Here is an 18757-nt window from a genome sequence, read left to right as displayed (position 1 = left end):
GAATTCCTGCAAATTATAGTACTGGCGGCAAAGTATTTGTCAGCGCTCTCCAGGCTCTCTGATGACTGATAATGGTGGGTATGATTCAGGGATTGTTTTTCAACTATGATGGTCAATATTGACGGCTACTGCGATCAATGCTCTGGTAGCATGTAAACTCTGTATAAAAAAGAAGAATAGAGGTCAAAGAGAACTGAGAGAATTAGAGAGCATACCATACTAGGGTAGTAGAAAATAACATTTGTATTTTAATATAATTAGTCTGGGATACTCCTAGATGTATTTTAAAAACATTTAATAATCAGCTTGGGCTCAAAATAATCAAATTCTTTCATCATTAGGAATTTTGAAAGGGGCTGTCAACGACTTTTTTGTCATGGAAAAATCCTGCTTTCAGGGAAGATAGATGTTCATATCTATGTACTTTTATTTCTTGCCAAATGCACTTTGGAATAACCTATTTTCATCACTTCCCACAGACCTACTTTGATGCTCCAGATGGGGAAGACCCTGTTGCTCTTGATTTGGGAAGCATGGGAAAAGGCCAAGCTTGGGTCAATGGCCACCATATAGGAAGATATTGGACTCTGGTTGCCTCAAAAGGTGGGTGTCAAACATGTGATTATCGTGGTGCGTACCATTCAAATAAATGTCGAACCAATTGTGGGAAGCCTACTCAAATCTGGTATGCGTCTTCTCTATGTATATTTGTATATAATATGTGTCTAGCTATCTATGCCTATATTGATATACAGTATATAGACAGTATAGATATAGGTTATCTGATCCGAAATTCTTATATGTTATAATGGTTCAGTTCCCCCTTTTCGCCAACATTATAATGAAAATGATGCGACATATTGTTGCTGATCCTTTTCAGGTACCATGTCCCACGGTCATGGTTACAGGCAACAAATAATTTACTAGTCATCTTCGAGGAAAGAGGGGGGAATCCATTTGAGATTTCTATCAAGTTGCGTTTGTCTAGGATTTTATGTGCTCAAGTGTCTGAGTCTCACTATCCACCACTGCAAAGGTGGTCTAAGCCAGATTCGGCGAATGGAAAATTTTCGGGGAAGGATATGATGCCAGTAATGCACCTGCGATGTAAAGATGGGCATATAATCTCCTCTATAGAATTTGCTAGCTATGGAACTCCTAAAGGAAGCTGCCAAAGGTTTTCCAGAGGAAACTGTCATGCTCCTAACTCCCTGTCTGTGGTGTTAGAGGTAAATTTAGAAGTTGACTTCTATTTTCTTTACTTGCTGCTGGTGTCTACTTCATAATACACGTTGAATCTTGGTTAACTTAATTTGGAAGTTAAATTGTTGATAACATAGATTCTGATAATAGCAAATTGAATTTATACATATTGGTGCCTGGAACTGCTGAAAAGTGACTGATTACTGTGTCTAATTGGACCTCTTTATGTAGCTTTATTTTCAAACTATTAGAACAGTGAAAACAGTACTTAATGTTAGAGATACTTCAGAAATAGGGCAGAAGAAAACCATTTTTCGTTTTTTTTTTTTCGACTTTTGAATGGAGAAGAAAGTTTATTGCACGGCATCAAGGGGTGCCGCCCAACAACACGGAAAAAAGAGGAGAAAAATAAAGAATACACAATGAAACTGTGTGAAGAATGTCTAATGAGTAATAAAAAAAGGCTTGTGTTTTTTCATTCCTTATTGAAGATATGCAGTATGTGTTGATGGGATACCTTTGAAATAGTGGTTGATCAAACTGCCATACTTTTGATTTGACTGCTGTGGCTGGAAACTTATTGTCTATTCAAGTTTCAGAAAAGGGGTCCAACCAATTTTTAGGCACTACAGGAGGCAAAGATATATATAAACTATTGTTTCATTCAATAATTCAACAAAAATTGTATATGACTTGTTTATAGCTTTAATCTTTATCATCGTACCTCGCTTCTTAAATTCCATGTAAACATGGTTCTTTTAAGGGACCCTTTCCTTCTTTTTGCTTAACCTGGTTTTTGTTTTGCATTTTGTAAACATTTGCAGGCTTGTGAAGGCAGAGGCAGTTGTTCCGTTGGAATTTCAAATGCTGTATTTGGAGGTGATCCTTGTCTGGGCGTTGTAAAGACATTGGCCGTGGAGGCTAGATGCACTTCATCATCGAATATTAGATCTTCCCAGATGTAAAATGAATCCCACTGAAGATCAGCTGAAGGTTTGTCAAAAAATAAATCTCCATACGTTTTAGTATTGTACATTTGTTAATTGTGAAACTTGTGCTACTGTCTACTCTTATTTTCGGGCTTGTATTGGTGTTGGTAACACTTGTTTGTCGGACATTTTCTATCCCTGCTTTAACATGTTCTCTCAAAATAAAAATTGAGTTGAAATTCACATGGTTATTGTGATATGAAAATTGAGTGACTGAGTTCATGTATGGGCAAAGCTGGAGAAGGGGGGGGTTGTGATATGAAAATGTGTATGCTGTTGGGCTAGAGAAATTTCCAAACCCTGTGGGACTGCCTCCAGGAACTGGCTTGAACTGCTGAAGTCCATACCTGAGGCCATCGCCACCAAGGTGGGTACTACCTCTAGCGAAAAATAACAGGGGATGAATGTTGTTGAAATTGAAATAAACCATTTCCAATGAAAACATGAGTATCTATTTAGCTGATATTTCTCCAAACTCCATTCGAAACCAATAAACCAAAGGAAAAGGCAATCGAGCCCCATGAATACAACAAATATTACAACTATTTCGTAGGCCATATAATGATAAAGTGAGCATGCCAATCATACCTGCAAGGGAAGACATAGTCGTAGTGTTTAGAAGAGATGTAAAAGAAGAAAACGTTGCTTCTGCTGCTGTCAACGTTGGATTCAACCCAATTGGCCCATGTCTCTGTCCTTTCTCCATTGCGACTAGAGAAACTGAAAAAGAAACGAAATATAAAATCTTTACCTGCAAGCTCAGTGCTAGTAAACGCAACAAAATTCACAGAAGACCAACACATTAGGCTTCATGGCACACAGTTTTGAAAAGGACCCAAATGGCAGAAATAAGAAGAGGTAATAAGCAGAAACCAAATAGCAGAAATTGTTAACCCAAAAACAAAAGAATTTATGAATCATCATTGGAATCAAACCTAAATCACTCACTGGATGAAATCAGGGATCTCGTATGGTTCTATCCATGGCTTTACCACACACTCTCTATCAATTTCCTTCACTGGATACAAATGAAGAGACTGAATGGCTGAATTTTAAATCGGAGTGGAAGCGTCCTGTGATCATCGGACCGTCGTAAAGTATAGAAAGAATCTCCCCTACCTATTATCAGTCTGTCACCTACTCTTCCTTGTGCAATAACCACGTCAATCTTCGTTGCTATCTCCTCCTATCGCCGTCTTTGCCACCACAAAGGAAAAGGTAATCACAGGTATCTATGAACATTCTCCTTTTGTTGTCTTTGCTGCCACAAATGAAGGGTAAGCAAATGAATTAAATCTGCTAATCGTCTCATTGGTGCTGTTAATCTATTTGTCGCACTGGTGAAGGACGGCTGAGCGGAGGGTTGAATTTTGGGGATATTTGGACATGACAATCCCAAGATCAATGAGCCGGATAAGAGAAGAGGAAAAGTTTGCGTAAAGCGATGAGAAAGCAAAGCGTCTTCTTGGAGAAGGAAACTTGAAGGAAATGCCAAAATAGAGAAGTCTCGTTTTTTTGGTTTAAAAATTCATTTATTGAAAGCGTTTAGTGTTTTTTTCCGTTCGAGATTATCCTACGTGGAATCGGAAATCACGTTGAAGCATTCTCGTGGTTTCCATTTAATATATAGGATATGATATGATGATTCAAATACATTTCTGCTTCAATACAAGCATTTCAACCAAAACCAAATTTGTTAGTGAAACCAGGAACGTTCAATAATTTTCTTTGAGGCATCTCACCTAACAATTTAAGTACACACTTTCCTTACATACCCGTAAGTACAACAGTAACAAAAATCTCATCCAAGAATCCAGTTTAGATCACTATTAAAGTAGCAGTAGAGCTATTCAATACTGGCCTAGAACCTAATAGCTTAAAATTTTCGAGCCATGTGAGTTTCAAACATGTATGTTATCCCGTAGCACAAACAGGTGCACATGAACGCTCCCCTGCAAACTTGATTTCTCTCTATGTTGGCCTTTACACACACATGGGTGCACATAGATATTCCTTTGAAAACTCGGTATCTCCCTATGTTAGCCCTTACGCACATATGTGCGCACATGAACACTTTTGTAAATTTGGCATTCTCCCTAACATGTGGTAACAAGTCAAAAATCACATCCTCCACACTCTCGTTCTCGTCCTCCTCTTCCTCTTGTTGCTCCTCTCTCTGTTCCTCCTTCGATGGCAGCTGTTGCTAATAATGTTGTCAATGAGGGTCTCCAGAACAACTCATTTTTATAGAATTTTAATAAAGTAGAGAATATGACAGATAATTTGATACAGTATTATTTTGATAGAGAATATGTAAAATATAGGCCAAGTTTGGTAAAACCCTTTCAAAGTAGCAAATATGCTACCAGAAATGGTGGACAATTTTAGTAGCAAATATGTTGTCTGAATGTTTTGTAGTGTTTGGTTGAAATTTTACTAGTAACATTTATTCTGTGTGGCATATTGTGATAAATAGGTGCAGGGGTACTATGCATTTTAGTTGTAATAGAGAAATATAACTATATCCAAACATAAAAAATAATTTATAAATTTAATATAGTCAAATAAAATTTAAATAACAATTAATTTAAAGTTACTTAATTTTAATATAATGAAATAAAAATTAAATATACATAATTTATTATAAAGTAATTAATTAGTTAAACTTTTAATAACAGTTAATTTATTTATTAATTAATTTATCAAATGAGAGGGAATACTAGTACGGCGCAGCGATAGCAGAGGGAATACCAGTATGACGTAGCTTCGATACTCTAAGCTCGTTGAGCTTGCTTTAACAGTGACCAGCCATAACCTGTAACCATGCATACACACCAGTACAAACATCATCAGCATCCATCAAATGGCCCCATGGCCAAGACCTAGTAGTTAGGACTCATGACAAAGCTAATCAAGTATGGTGAGCAGAATTTACCAGAACTGAGAAGTGGCAGGGGGAGGAGTAGGGAAATGAGTGAGTTCTTGTCCAATGCTCTCAACGAAGAGCCCTGTCAAGCTTTTTCCATTGATTGTTGGAATGCTTGAGGGTGCTAGCCATCCAATCAACCCAAAACTTATCACATTTAGATCCGTCCGCAGCCAATTCCTCTCGAAGCTTTCACAATTTATAATAACAGTCAAATCAACTCTCATAACTAAATAATCAAATCAAACATAATAATTGTACTATTTCTCATCAAGTAACCCTTCCATTGGCGATTTCAAAATGCCTGATACACATTTCAATCAAAATTATATTCATTTTCAAAGGTTGGTGTAGTGTGCGCATCTATCATGCCTTATAAGGAAATCAGCAAGTGCTTGCCCTTTGACTGCCTGTTGTGGTCTCCATTTGAGGTTGAATTCTGTCAAAGTCAATGACCATTGTCCTATTCTTTCGGTCAACAATGGCTTGGTCAACATGTGCTTGATCAAATCCAGTTTTGAGATCACATACACCTTAGTTTGAAGCAAGTAGTGCCTCAACTTGGTACATGCAAAATATAATGCAAGGCAAAGTTTTTCCACCAAGGAATATCGCCCTTCACTATCTGTCAGTAATCTACTCAGGTAGTAGACTACCCTTTCCTCCCAACATCATCATCCTAGGCCAGTAAGCAACCGATGGAATCATCAGTGGCTGATATATACAACTTCAATGGTTTGTGCCTGTTGGGTGGCATGAGAACTGGAGGTTTGCTTAGATAAGCCTTGATGGTTTGAAAGGCCTCTTCATGTTTTGGCTCCCATCTGAATGCATCCTCCTTCTTTAACTTCAATAACTCTGATAATACCTTGGTCTTACTTGCAAGATTAGAAATAAATCTTCTAAGGTAATTTACCTAACCAAGGAAACTTTGGAGATGTTGTTTGTTCTTCGGTGGTTGAGCTTGGCATATTATGGCTTTAACTTTGTTTTGGTCAACCTCTATGCCTCTCTGATGAACCAAATACCATAGGAAATTTTCAGATTTAACTCCAAATGCACACTTCAAAGGATTGAGCTTTAGTTGGTACTACCTCATCCTTTCAAATGCAAGTTTGAGATCAACCACATGGTCATTGGCTTTAACTGATTTGACAATGATTTCATCAATATAGACTTCTAGTTTCCTGCCTATCATGTCATAAAAGATAGCATTCATTGCCCGTTGGTAGGTAGCTGCGGCATTCTTTAAGCCAAAGAGCATCATTAACCACTCATAGGTACCCAATGCTCCTGGACATCTAAATGTCGTTTTTGAAACATCTTCTTCTGTAATAAATATCTGATCGTATCCAGAATAACCATTCATCATAGATAGTAGCTCGTGTTGAGATATGCTATCGCATATCAGCAATTGGCATAACATACACATCTTTAGGTGTAGTAGTGTTTAAATCACGAAAATCAACACAGATATGAATTTTGTCATTTTTCTTAACTATCGGTACAATATTTGATAGCCATTCAGCATACCTGGTTGGCTGTATCAAGCTGGCCTTAACCAACTTCTGTATTTCTTCTTTGACACGAAACTCCACTTCTGAAGACATTCTTCTAGATGGTTGCTGGTATGATTTGTATCTTGCCTTGATGGGCAGTCAGTGTTCTACCATCTTTCTATTCAACCCTGGCATTTCCTGGTAATCCCAAGCAAAACAATCATGCAACTTGTGAAGTAAAGCTATTAGTTTTACCTTGATAGATGGATCCAAGGTGGAACTTATGTAAGTGACTCTAGACTCTTCTTGCTCCCCCAAGTTCACTTCTTCCAAAGGTTCTTGGGTTTCGACCTTCAAATCATCTAATTTGGCCGGTGCTATCTTCAAATTATTCCAAATAAACTCCTCTTTTTTATTCATGGCCAAACAACCATCTTCTTCTACTATCATTTCTTTTTCATTAATTTCTTCTGTTACAATTCTATCAATGGCAGCTTGTACTACAATCTTATTTATTACAGCCTCCACTATCTTCTCTTCATCTTTCGACCACATCATGGGACTTCTTCAATAATTGGCTTTGATCCCTATAAGGAACAATGGTCGTTCGTTGCAATAATTGTCTTGCAATTGTTTGTACCTCTTCTTTCTTGGTTGCAAACTGAATTGGTCCACATTGAGCATGGTAGTAACGAGCTTCCACCTGATCTGATGTAGTTCTGAATGGTTGGTTGTCTGCCCAAATGATTTCTACATCATTTCCTCTCCAATACACCAAGTGCTGATGCATTGAAGATGGGATGCACCAATTGGAATGAATCCAATCTCTTCCTAATAAAGCTTCGTATTTGGCCTGGCTGTCAATGACAAAGAATGCAGTCATGGAAGATTTTTGCCCGACAGTCAACTCCACTGGTAGAATTAAATCATCAGTTAGAATTAAATCATCTTCTTTCTTACCCAACAGCTTGAGAACTGATCGCGGAATGGTATTGACTGCAGAACTGTTGTCCACCAATACTCTATCAATCGGCCTGCCATTCATCTGTGCCCTAACATACAATGGCTTGATATGTTACGACATTTGGATTGAAGGTTTCCCCAAGATAACCCTTCTAGGAGTTTCTTCACCCACAATCTGTACCGTCACTGAGCTGAAAAGTTGATCACCTTCTCTGGCAGATCAAATTTTGGCATATGATTTTCTTTTATGTGTTTCTTGGCTTGCCAAGCAGCTGGCAAAACCAAAGTAGTGGTAGAACATTCATATGGTACCTGAATTATTCCCACCATGAACTCCTTTGTAGGTGATTGATCCCTTTTTACTTGATGGTTATCCTCCTGCTTCTTTTCTTTGTGAACCCATGTCCAGCTCCTGCGTTGAATCACTAGAGGTTTGTAGTGACTCCTCATATAGACAGCATACTGCCTCTGTTTTCTCCTCAATTGAGTTCTGGTTAGAGGTGCTGGAAGCTTCTTATGTTTCACCTACTGCCATTTGTTGGTAATGGTGCTAGTTGGTGGTTGCACATAGCATGGTTTCTGGACCTTTTTCTCCTTGCAAACTTGGGAATTTTGAGAGGTATGAGCTTTTGGTTCCCATACTTGAGATTTCTCCTTCAGTTTCCTTTTAAGCTCCAGGTAGTCACGAAGATCTACATCAATTGCATGTATAATGGTCGCCACTGGAGGAAATGGATCTTCATCTACCAGCATCGACTCCTTATCAGGGAATCGCAGGACACCCTTGTTTATTTTCTCCTGAACTAGGTTCTTTAGAGTCCAGCAATTGTTGGTAGTATGAGACCATAGGTCATGGTATTTGAAGTACTCCTTCCCTTTTGTATCTTCTTGAGATGGTATTTTGTGTCCAACTGGAAATGTAACAAACTTTTCCTGACATAGAAAGTCAAAAATCTCCTCCATTTTGGTCACATAAAAAATGTAATTGATGTTACCACCCATGGGTTGTTTCTTTGCTGGCTCAGTTGATTTTGGTTTGAATAATGCAAGGCAAACCCACACTTTCTTTTCTGAAGTCACCTCCGCAGCAACCATCTCCATCTCCTAGTAGTAAGTTCCCATAGAAGATTTCTTTCTCCTACTTTCTTCTTTCAGTAATTCTTCATACTCCGTGACCTTTGCTGCCATTTCATAAAAGTCATAAAATTCCATACCTTGGAACTTTTTACCCAATTTAATGTCCAGTCCTAGCTGGGTCATTTTGACAAATTCTGACTCAGGTAGATAGATGTGGCATCTATTCCTTAGCCTCTTAAATCAAGCAATATAAGCGTCGATGGTTTCTCTTGCCTTCTATACCAATCTGGATAATTCAACCACGGAGACCTCTGGTTTAGCTCTAAAAAACTGAGTATAAAGTGACCGTTCCATCTCCCACCATGTGTTGATGGAATTTCTTGGTAAGGTGAAATACCAAGTAAAAGCAGCTCTTGTCAAAGAGTTTGGAGACAACCTGAGACGAAGGTTGTTAAAGTTGTCATAGTTTGCCAATTCACCACATTGCACAATGAAACAACCGATATGCTCCACGGTGGACAGACCTTCTTCTCTAGAGAATAAAGTGAAATCAAGTACTCTAAACCCTCGTGGATAAGGATTCTCCCTATCCACAACAACTAGATAGGGTTTGTGATATTCTAGCCTACCAACTTGTCTAAGGTCGTGGCCATATAACTCTTGAACTATCTGTCTGAGAGCATCTAGATCATCAGGTGGTATTTGTGGTGGAATAATGTGTTGAACCCTACGAGCAACTCCCATCCCTGCAACGACATTGCCTCCTGGTCTAACAGGTTCAGTGGTTACATAGGCAGTTGGATTGTACATAGGATTAGTATTTCCATATGCAACAGGCCTAAAATTCTGACCATCACCAGATGGAGAGCGCATTGGAGGAGGAGTGTACTTGTTGTAACCACCATCTGCCTGGTAGTTTGTTCCTTTCTGTGATGGGAATTGCCCCCCATAGTCATATCTTCCAACTTCTGCTCCAACTTTCGTTCAACCTACTTCATGGCATCTTCAATTGTTTGGTTAGAACGTACCTCCAGATTTTTAATGGTTTTAACCAAATGTTCAAACAAAATGACGGCTTCATCAGATAAGCCAGTTGGTCGTTCAATAAGCTCTTGCTTTTCTTCAGTGCTACCATCATTGGCAGCATCTTCCATCTCTACCTGTGGGTTTTCCTCCTGCGGATTCTCTCCGGTGATTGGTTCTTTCCCTAACAAGCGAGTGCGTGGTGCCATGGTAGTATTCAAATTCTTCTTCCCTTGTCCCACCAGGTGTGTCAAAAAAGGTTGTTGTCACCAAAAAGTGGTCCAAGGTGGAAATGAGTTGCAGGTGTCCCAAGGCTTATAGTTTCCTACACTAATTTGAATGAAATGCACCGAATGTAAATAAGACTTCTATCTAGACGATTAAAAGAACTATCTTGGGACCTCAATAGTTCTAGGTTTCCCAACTCCACTGAAGTGCGCTTTGTGGAGATTGGAATGAAGATGAATAAATAAACACCAAGTACAATTTACACAACAATGGTTGGCATTGAAACTTGAGAATGAATAAATACAAAGGAATTTGGAATGAACAACATGATATTTGCTCGAAATTGACAAGGATTTGAAAAGTAATTAGAATGCTCGGAAGCTTGAAAGTGCCGTTGGGCTTGAGTTTTTGTCTGTCTGTCTGACTGTTTGTGTGTTGTTGTTGATGTCTGTTATGTTGTTTATCTACCATCTTTTATACATTCTCTCCTTTGCACGAAAATCTCCATGAAACCATGATCTTACTGCAGTTAACCTTGATTTGCTCCATGTTCTGTCAGTTGGAAGTTAATACCACCTTCTCATAACAACTGCCCTAACTTCTCCCATAAGCTGCCACATGGACCACCTTGTTGTAACTGCCACAACCCCTTCCACTACATGCGGGCCATTTCCAACACACTTCTTCTTGGGCCATGCTTCTCAGCAATTGGGCTTCTCTTCCTTTCCAATATGGGCTTATAGGCTGTAATATTTCAAATCATAATAGGTCGCACCATGGGCTTTGCATATGTTCTAAGCTCATTAGGCCCAACATATTTTTAGTGCCAACACACGGCAAGCAAATTGAACTAGAATCAGCATGCAGAAAATACTAAGAAAGGGGAAAGAACATCCAAGAAAACAGCCCAAATCAAACTGCAGGACATGGCAAGCAAGAAAATGGTCGTGAGGAAAAACAAGGGAAATCAACCTCTTTACATCAGGAAAGTTATTCACACAAGCTTGAGCAAATGACATAGAGACGGAGAAGCGGATATGCAAAGTCAAAAAATTACATACCTGAATCGAGATGGATCTGCTATGGAGAGAGTTGGAGAGGCACAAGCTTCTTCAATGTTCGGCTAGGGTTGTCGAGAGAGGAACGAGTGGATAGAGAGAATACGCGCTGTATTATTTATAAAATAGAGTTTCGTGTTTTTTTTTTGTTTTTAGAAATTGTTTCGTGTGTTTAACTTAAAACAATCCCAAAATGTCTTAAAACATTTTTCATTTTTCAAAACCACAAAGTTGTTTATTGAAAAATACTGCCAAATGAATTTTTACATCATTTTTTATTTTAGAAAAAAAAAATTTAAAAACTGTAATCAAACTGCCCCAATAAAAACTGTAATCAAACTGCCCCAAAACATTTTGAAGTTTCGTTTAAGATACTTCCTTCATATTGAAATTTTTCGCAACCTATACCAACAATTCTCATTTAATGTAAAAGGTGATCCACAAGGGGACCAAAGGGTAAGATGTGTATTTTTAAACAAAAGGTTAGTGTTTGGCTTCAAAAAGGATATTACGGATAACATGCATAAAGGTTGGCTAAGGAGAGAAAACATTAAGGATATGTTCATGATGTTAATGATATGTCACTTTTTGAACCATTCATCAATCGATATATTTATCAATCAACTAATGGAATCCAAAATAGTATATTATTTCTCATTAGAAGGACCCTACATGATTCTTATATTTTTTGAACTTTCACTTCTTTGGGAGTCATTTTGTATATCCTGTTATCTGAGTATCTTTTTGTTTATAATTCTAATTTGTAATACCTAAATTTTGTCCGGGTAAACTTTTAAGTAAAATTTTTTTTTTTCTTTTCATATAGAATACCATTTGATTTTATTTTATTCAATTTGTACATTTAAACTTCTTTTAATTAAATTTCAAAATGAAAAAAAAGAAAAACGAGTCTAAGCGCATTTAATTTTAGGGAAACCCAATTCTCAAATAAGCCTACCCAAAATACCCAATTATCAAATAAAGAATATTCAAGGCCCAATTTAATTCAACACAACCCAATTCATGTTAAAAACCCAAATTTTGACATCTTTTAAGGGTAAAAAGGTGCTTTCCGTCCGTCAATTATGGGGCGAATTTCATTTTCGACCCTAAACTTTTTTTCTCTCATTTTCGTTCCTCGACTACTGGAAAGTACAATTTTCGTCCTTCAAGTGAGATTGAGTTCGGGAAATGCCTGCGTGGAACCTATGTGACACACCGGAGAAATTTAATCTAAAGAACAATAGGATGTTACGTAGGATTTTTCCGTCGCCGGATTTGTCCATAAAGATTCAAATCAAAACCCCCAAGCCTAACCAAAGAAAACCCTAGAATGGCTTTAGGTTAAAGAATAGAAAGGGAGGCTGGTTACTTTTGCAACAGCTACAGTAGAAAAAAGAGGGAGAGAGGCGGGAGCTGCTAGAAAAAAGAGAGAAAAAGTGCGAGAATAGAAAAGAGAGAAATCGGCTACAGTAGGAAGAAAAAGAAAAAATAGAGGAGCAACTACAGTGAAAAAAAGAGAAGAAAAGTGAGAGTAGAGAGAATAGGAAAGTCGACAGCAAGAAAGACCAAAAGGAGAGATTAAGAAAAGGTAGAGATTTGGATTTTTGATTGGATTTTCCTTTGAGTTTCCCTTTCCCTTTTTCCATTGTCACTAGTTGAACTTTAGAAGCAAATTCATCTTCCCTCTTCTTGGTGTTCTCTGGAAGAAAATAAGGAGCCTCCACCTTCGTGAGATTTTGTCTCCGCATAAGAGGAGGCCCTGTCCCCCTCATTGTCGAACTGTGACCGGATGGGTTCCAACCCTTTTGAGCTTTTCTCCATTCAAATGGGGATGGCTGCTTCAGTGCCCTAATATACTGCTTGGGTTGGATAATTTTCTTTCAGCGGTTCTTTATTTCGTTTAAACCATGGTTCATTCCTTTTGGATTCAAATTCCTGTTTGGCATTTTCTCCTCTCTTCCTGCTGGACGTGTGGTTCTTTGGTGTTCTTGATGCAAAAACATTAATTTGTCTCTGTTTGTCAAAATATATTGTGTGTTTGTTACGGTTTGCAAGGGAAAGGAGGCTAAAAAATATGGGTTGGATTTGATTTAATTTTAATATTGTTTGGGCCCAAAATTCTTTACAAACCAAATATGTTTTGTAGACTCTAAATTCTCTATGGGCTGGTTGCTTTTGAGTCCATTTGTTTTAGAAAGTTAGATCCAATATGGGCTTAGATCTTGGTCTTTTGTGGGCTAAAACCATTTTGGATCCAATTTTTTATTATGGGGCGGCTTTGTTTTGGATTTGTTCCTTATTAGGCCAATAAAACTGTTAAATATCCTAACAAATTTTGTCCCAAATCTATGTGGCATTGCCACCTAGGATGCTTACATGGCACGTATATGAAATTCAAATATTTCCTCTTCTCTCACACTTCTTTTCTTTTTAAAAATTTGAAAATCAAATCATCCCTCTCATATTTCCCTCTTTTCTCCCACTTTCATCTTCTCTCATATTTTTTATGCACAAATCAATGTAATTTCCAAACAGACCTACAAGTTACACTGTTTCTTACCAGACAAACCTACAGGTTACATTGTTTTCTTGCTAGACAATCTTGCGGGTTACACTGTTTTCAAAATATGTCAAATACAAGTTGGGGAGAAAAATAGTCTACAAACCAGTTGAGAATAACAAGGTAGATAAATTGTCTTAAAAGCATATTCATTCAAATGGTATTCAAACAGATTATTACATTGTGTTCAAATCAGTGTAAACTTCAAAATAAGCCAAAAATAAGCAAGAAAAAAAGAAGCCACAAAGACTAGTTATTACATTGCTGGAGCTGAATAGATCTGCGAGTTACACTGTTTCTTACCAGGCAAACCTACAGGTTACACTATTTGCTTGCTAGACAATCCTATGTGTTACACTGTTTTCAAAATAGGCCAAATACAAGTTGGGGAGAAAAATAGTCTACAAACTAGTCAAGGATAACAAGGTAGATACATTGTCTCAAAAGCATATTCATTCAAATGGTATTCAAACATGTTATTACATTGTGTTCAAAATAGTGTAAATTTCAAAATAAGCCAAAAATAAGCAAGAAAAAAAATAAGCCACAAGAACTAGTTATTACATTTCTGTAGCTACCCGAAGGAGCTGTTGGAGGTGGTTGGATGTTTGGGTTGGAAAATTACATTGTTGTTAGAACAGTGTAATTTGCTCGGGTCATCGGATTTCGGTAGCTATCTGGTCAAATAATAGGTGGGTAAGGAGCGCCTTGACGTTGGAGTCCAAATATGAGGTCAGTTGCCCAAGATGCCGTTGGAGGTGGCTGGATCAACTCGATTTGTGTCGTGGTTACCTCCTCCTTTGGATGAATTTTCTGATGATATGAGCGGCGATGGGTGGTGCGGAGGGTCAAGAAATGATTGTGGTGGTCGAGCGCTTTTGTTCAATGGGTAGATGGCTCTGATCGGTGGCCGAACGGAGGAGCTTCGGCTGGTTGTGGTGGTTGTCTCGTGTGAGTGGGAGGGAGAAAAGGAGAGAAGAGAGTGAGAGTGTATATATAGACACAAATACTGCTGTGGCATGTGATGGGTAATGTCACATGGGATTGAGAATAATTGGGATAAAAAATGCTAAGCTATTTAGCAGGACTGTTCGACCAATAATGTTTTTTGAGTTTTCTTTCTCTTTCTTTGAACCAATTAAATATGTATTTTTTTAATTGCCTCAAATTTGGGATAGCTGCCACCCAAAACAAAAATGGTTCACCACTCACTTGAGAAAATTAGCTTTAATTTAAATGATTATTGCCAAAATTTGAAAGTGGGACATTGAAAAAAACAAATTTTCGTTTCATAAAAGTTTTGTGAGCTCATTCTTCGTGGTATTTTGTACCCATGCAGGAGGAGTTTTCAAAATGAATTTTTCAGAAAATATCTTTTCCACAAAAGTTTTGTGAGTTCCTTTCTTCGTGGTATTCTGTACCCGTGCAGGAGGGAGCTTCCAAAATATTTTCAATAAATTTAATAAAATTATAAATACATTAGCCCTTGTCCAAGTGTTGGTCATCGCGTGAGCGGGTGTTGTAAGATGCTGATGAATCCTTAGAAATCTAAGGAATTCCCTTGCCAATACTCACATAAGCAAAGAAGTTTGAGAAGAAATTCTCAGTTTTTTTTGTTATTAATTGAATGAATGTCATATACGTACTACACTGGGCTTTTATAGTAATCAAATCTATTCCTAATAAACATAGTAAACTACTCCTAATATAAGTCTATTCCTAAAATTCAGCCGCCTTAATTGGCAAGAATTAAAACTAAATATTCTCCTAGTAATTGTAACTCTAGTAGTACTAGGTCTTCATCATTCCATCCCCTTCAAGATAATCTTTGTCCTCAAAGAAAACATCAGGAAACCACACCCACTGCATTAGATTCCCCTTATTGGAGAAAACTCGACCTCGAATTTTAAAGAGTATTAGCAGTAGTAAAAACTTTGTCGAGAATAACATCATTGATATGAAGAAACATGTATCTGGCCAATACTTCCTTGAACCCTGAACTTCAATTGTCAAAAAGATCGAAGGATTTTTGACCTTGCCAAACCAGTTAGGAATGACAAAATCGACATATTCAACTGGCACCATATTATGGTCAAGATCTGCTTCTTGAATAATGTGAGATTTCTCCTCCATTATTTCTTCTTTGATCTCCTCTTTCGATAATAGATCTTTTTCATCCGAATAGTCATCGAATATCAGGACGATTAGTTCATCTATCCCTAAATCAATAGATTTCAAGTCTTCCTCTTTTTCTTCATTGAAAATAGGCGTTGATAATTCATTCAAATCATCATCCTCATCTTCAATTGAGGATTGCTCTGATCTATCCGACGTAGACCCTGATCGACTATCATTGATGTGATGATCAACTTTGTTGGAATCCACGGTGCTGTCCTTTTTGAGATTCTTTGCTGAGATCACCATGATCTTGAGATCAACAATTGCAAGGCCGGCGTTTAACTCTTTTTTCCTTGACGAAGAGTGAACTTGAGAATCAGATGATGATCCGGAATAACTGGCATGGGAGTGACGACGGGTTTTACTATTGGTACTCCTACCTCGATGTCGTCCCTTGCAGCTAGCAGCGATCACCTTTTCAAAGTGTGCCAACAGTTGATGAAAATCTCGAGTTCTGGTTTGAAGTGCCAGGTGTAAAGCCTACAGCTTGTTCTCCAATGAATCGAGTCGTTCCTCGTCTGTTGCCATTCAAAGAACCCTATCAACGAGAGCATCAATGATGAATCCTTAGAAATCTAAGGAATTCCCTTGCCAATACTCACGTATAAGCAAAGAAGTTTGAGAAGAAATTCTCAGTTTTTTTTGTTATTAATTGAATGAATGTCATATACGTACTACACTGGGCTTTTATAGTAATCAAATCTATTCCTAATAAACATAGTAAACTACGCCTAATATAAGTCTATTCCTAAATTTCATCCGCCTTAATTGGCAAGAATTAAAACTAAATATTTTCCTAGTAATTGTAACTCTAGTAGTACTAGGTCTTCATCAGATGCTAACACCTTCCCCACACTCAATCGACCCACGAACCCATTTTTCTAACAATAGACCAGTATTTTAAAAGGTGACCAATTGCACCTTCAAAACAATTGGTGGCGACTTCATTATTTTTTATAAGTCCGCCCGAGTCGCAATTCCAGTTGCGACATAACTCAATCCCTATTTAGCAAAATATTTATAGATAATTATTTCATAGCAAACATAATTATGTATACACAGTGAAATTTTAAAATTTTTATTATTCGTGCATCGTACGGGTCCAAATAAGACAAGACACGTTTCAATTAGAATTGGAACCACTAATGGGCTTCTTTGGCTCTCTCTAATTGGAATCAAATACTTTTTGATTTCTGACATAAATTCTAGGTGTCTAGAAGTACATAAACGTTCGAGTTTTTTTGGGTTCTAATATAATTGAATATTTTAATTATCAAAATAACATTTTTTTATCAATATGACATAATGCGCTACTGTCAGTAACACATTCAACATAAAATCATGAAGAGATTTTATTTACACCACTTTTGACTTTTTTATTTACATTATGAAATACCTAATACCCACCTAAATGTAAATAAATATTAAAAATATGTTTCAGCTTGTTCCAACTTCCCTAGTGTGTTGAACCTTTGTACTGTTCCCATGTCCACCAAGTCCCACTATGTATGAAGGTATACAAACCCTTGAAGAACCTTCATGTTAAGAAAATAGGATAGCATGCCAGAAAATTAAAACATTGATATACACAATTCTAGTGCAATAGTAAATATTTATGCGACCCAAGCTCATGGAATGATCAAAAGAGAGGATAAAACTAGCTTCAATCATACATAAAGTTAATGTTTGCAGGTTTGATCCTTGGGATTTGCTAGGTTGGTGGTGTGTATGAGTGTGTAATCTTCACATTTTGTAAATTCAAAATTTTAAGCTAATGGTATTTTAGGTTAATCATTATTAAATTGGTGAAACCTCGTAATAAATTGGTGTGAACTTATAAAGTAAAATTTTATAGTGTAAACTTATCAGCTTTTGGTGTGTAAACAAAATTTCTCAATCATGAAATGCACTACTAGTTCTTTAAAGGAGATTGCGCTATTGGCAGTAATGTATCTCATTTTGAGTTAAAATATGCTACTGTCAGTAGCGCATTTAACGAGCGTATAATCTAGGATCCCTAAAGCTCCAAATTTAAACATACCCAAAAAACAAATACCCATACCCACCCCTCTTCCCTTACTCTCCCTTAGCATCGACCATTCTACAACGAATCTAATACCTTGAGTGACCCTTCTCCTTCGGCAATCAGTTATTTCCTGCCATTCTCTCTCTCCCTCCACACTACACATCCTTTTGGTGGTGGTAAGCTTACAGGTAAAATGTTTATTATTTTGTATTGGTGTGTTTTATTTTGTAGTTGTGTGTTTTATTTTGTATTTGTATAGTTGATTTAAGATATTACAGTGTTGCTTATGTTGATTGAGATATTGTAGTGGTGTAGTATTATACTTTAGGAATTTTGGTTAATTTATGATATGTTTAGAGTTAATTTGAACAAATTGTATAAAATGTATCATTATTTAGAATAAAAAGTCACTGGTGAATTGTAGGTGTGATATGGCATCACCATGGATGTAAACAAAATTTCATCTTCATACACAAAATTTCAGCTTCATAAATAACTTGTTTCTATTTAGGAGGATACTGGGACACTTGCTTTTCACCAGCATAGGTTGTGGAAGTTGGATCCACGTGTGACAATCTACTTTACCTATCGCATAGGGGTAGATTGAATGTAAATTGGACTGTAGAAAATGAGTCTTGAATAGCCCAATGGAATGAACGAGCAGCATGGGTTGTAAAGGTTTGATCACCTAGTATCAACAACGAAGAATATATGTAGTGATATGTTTTCCACTATACGCCGCTGTGTCACGCCACCTAACGTAGTACCAAAAAGGCCTGACTAGAGTATGAGCCTCATGTGAACAAGCTTCAAAGAGTTGTAAGTATATGAACCTAGTTATATTTTAACACTAATGCAAATAAGTTATTGTTAATGTAGTACTTCTTCAATGAGATTACAAGATATGTTGCAGTTGTCAGTGATGCTGTGAACGACGCTGCCTCCGAATAATTGTTTGTCCTTCTGCCAACAAATCATGAACAAGCTTGGTGAGAGATGTAATACCCCGTCCTAAAACAAAAAT

General features: G+C 37.3%; 1 protein-coding gene and 1 long non-coding RNA gene across 3 annotated transcripts in view; one reads left to right on the top strand and one right to left on the bottom strand.

Annotated features, from left to right (window-relative positions):
• The window catches only part of LOC120000064 (beta-galactosidase 9), a 38266-nt gene extending 35883 nt beyond the window's left edge, over positions 1-2383 (top strand). For both annotated transcript variants that reach the window (XM_038847934.1, XM_038847940.1), the window contains exons 17-19: positions 480-685; positions 881-1229; positions 2028-2383. In XM_038847934.1, the coding sequence (XP_038703862.1) occupies positions 480-685; positions 881-1229; positions 2028-2168 (696 nt within the window). In that variant the 3' untranslated portion in view covers positions 2169-2383. The remainder of the gene's footprint in view (positions 1-479; positions 686-880; positions 1230-2027) is intronic.
• A 263-nt stretch (positions 2384-2646) lies between these two features.
• On the bottom strand, positions 2647-3699 carry LOC120000086. The gene is made up of 2 exons (XR_005468572.1): positions 3141-3699; positions 2647-2912 (listed from the first exon to the last, which is right to left on the bottom strand). It is a non-coding gene; the product is annotated as an uncharacterized LOC120000086 (long non-coding RNA).
• Positions 3700-18757: the final 15058 nt, after the last annotated feature.

Source organism: Tripterygium wilfordii, chromosome 1 (genome assembly GCF_013401445.1).
Source record: "Tripterygium wilfordii isolate XIE 37 chromosome 1, ASM1340144v1, whole genome shotgun sequence".
NCBI classification, from domain to species: Eukaryota; Viridiplantae; Streptophyta; class Magnoliopsida; order Celastrales; family Celastraceae; genus Tripterygium; species Tripterygium wilfordii.
Note: the sequence above shows the minus strand (reverse complement) of the source record. Positions and strands in the feature narration are given on the sequence as shown.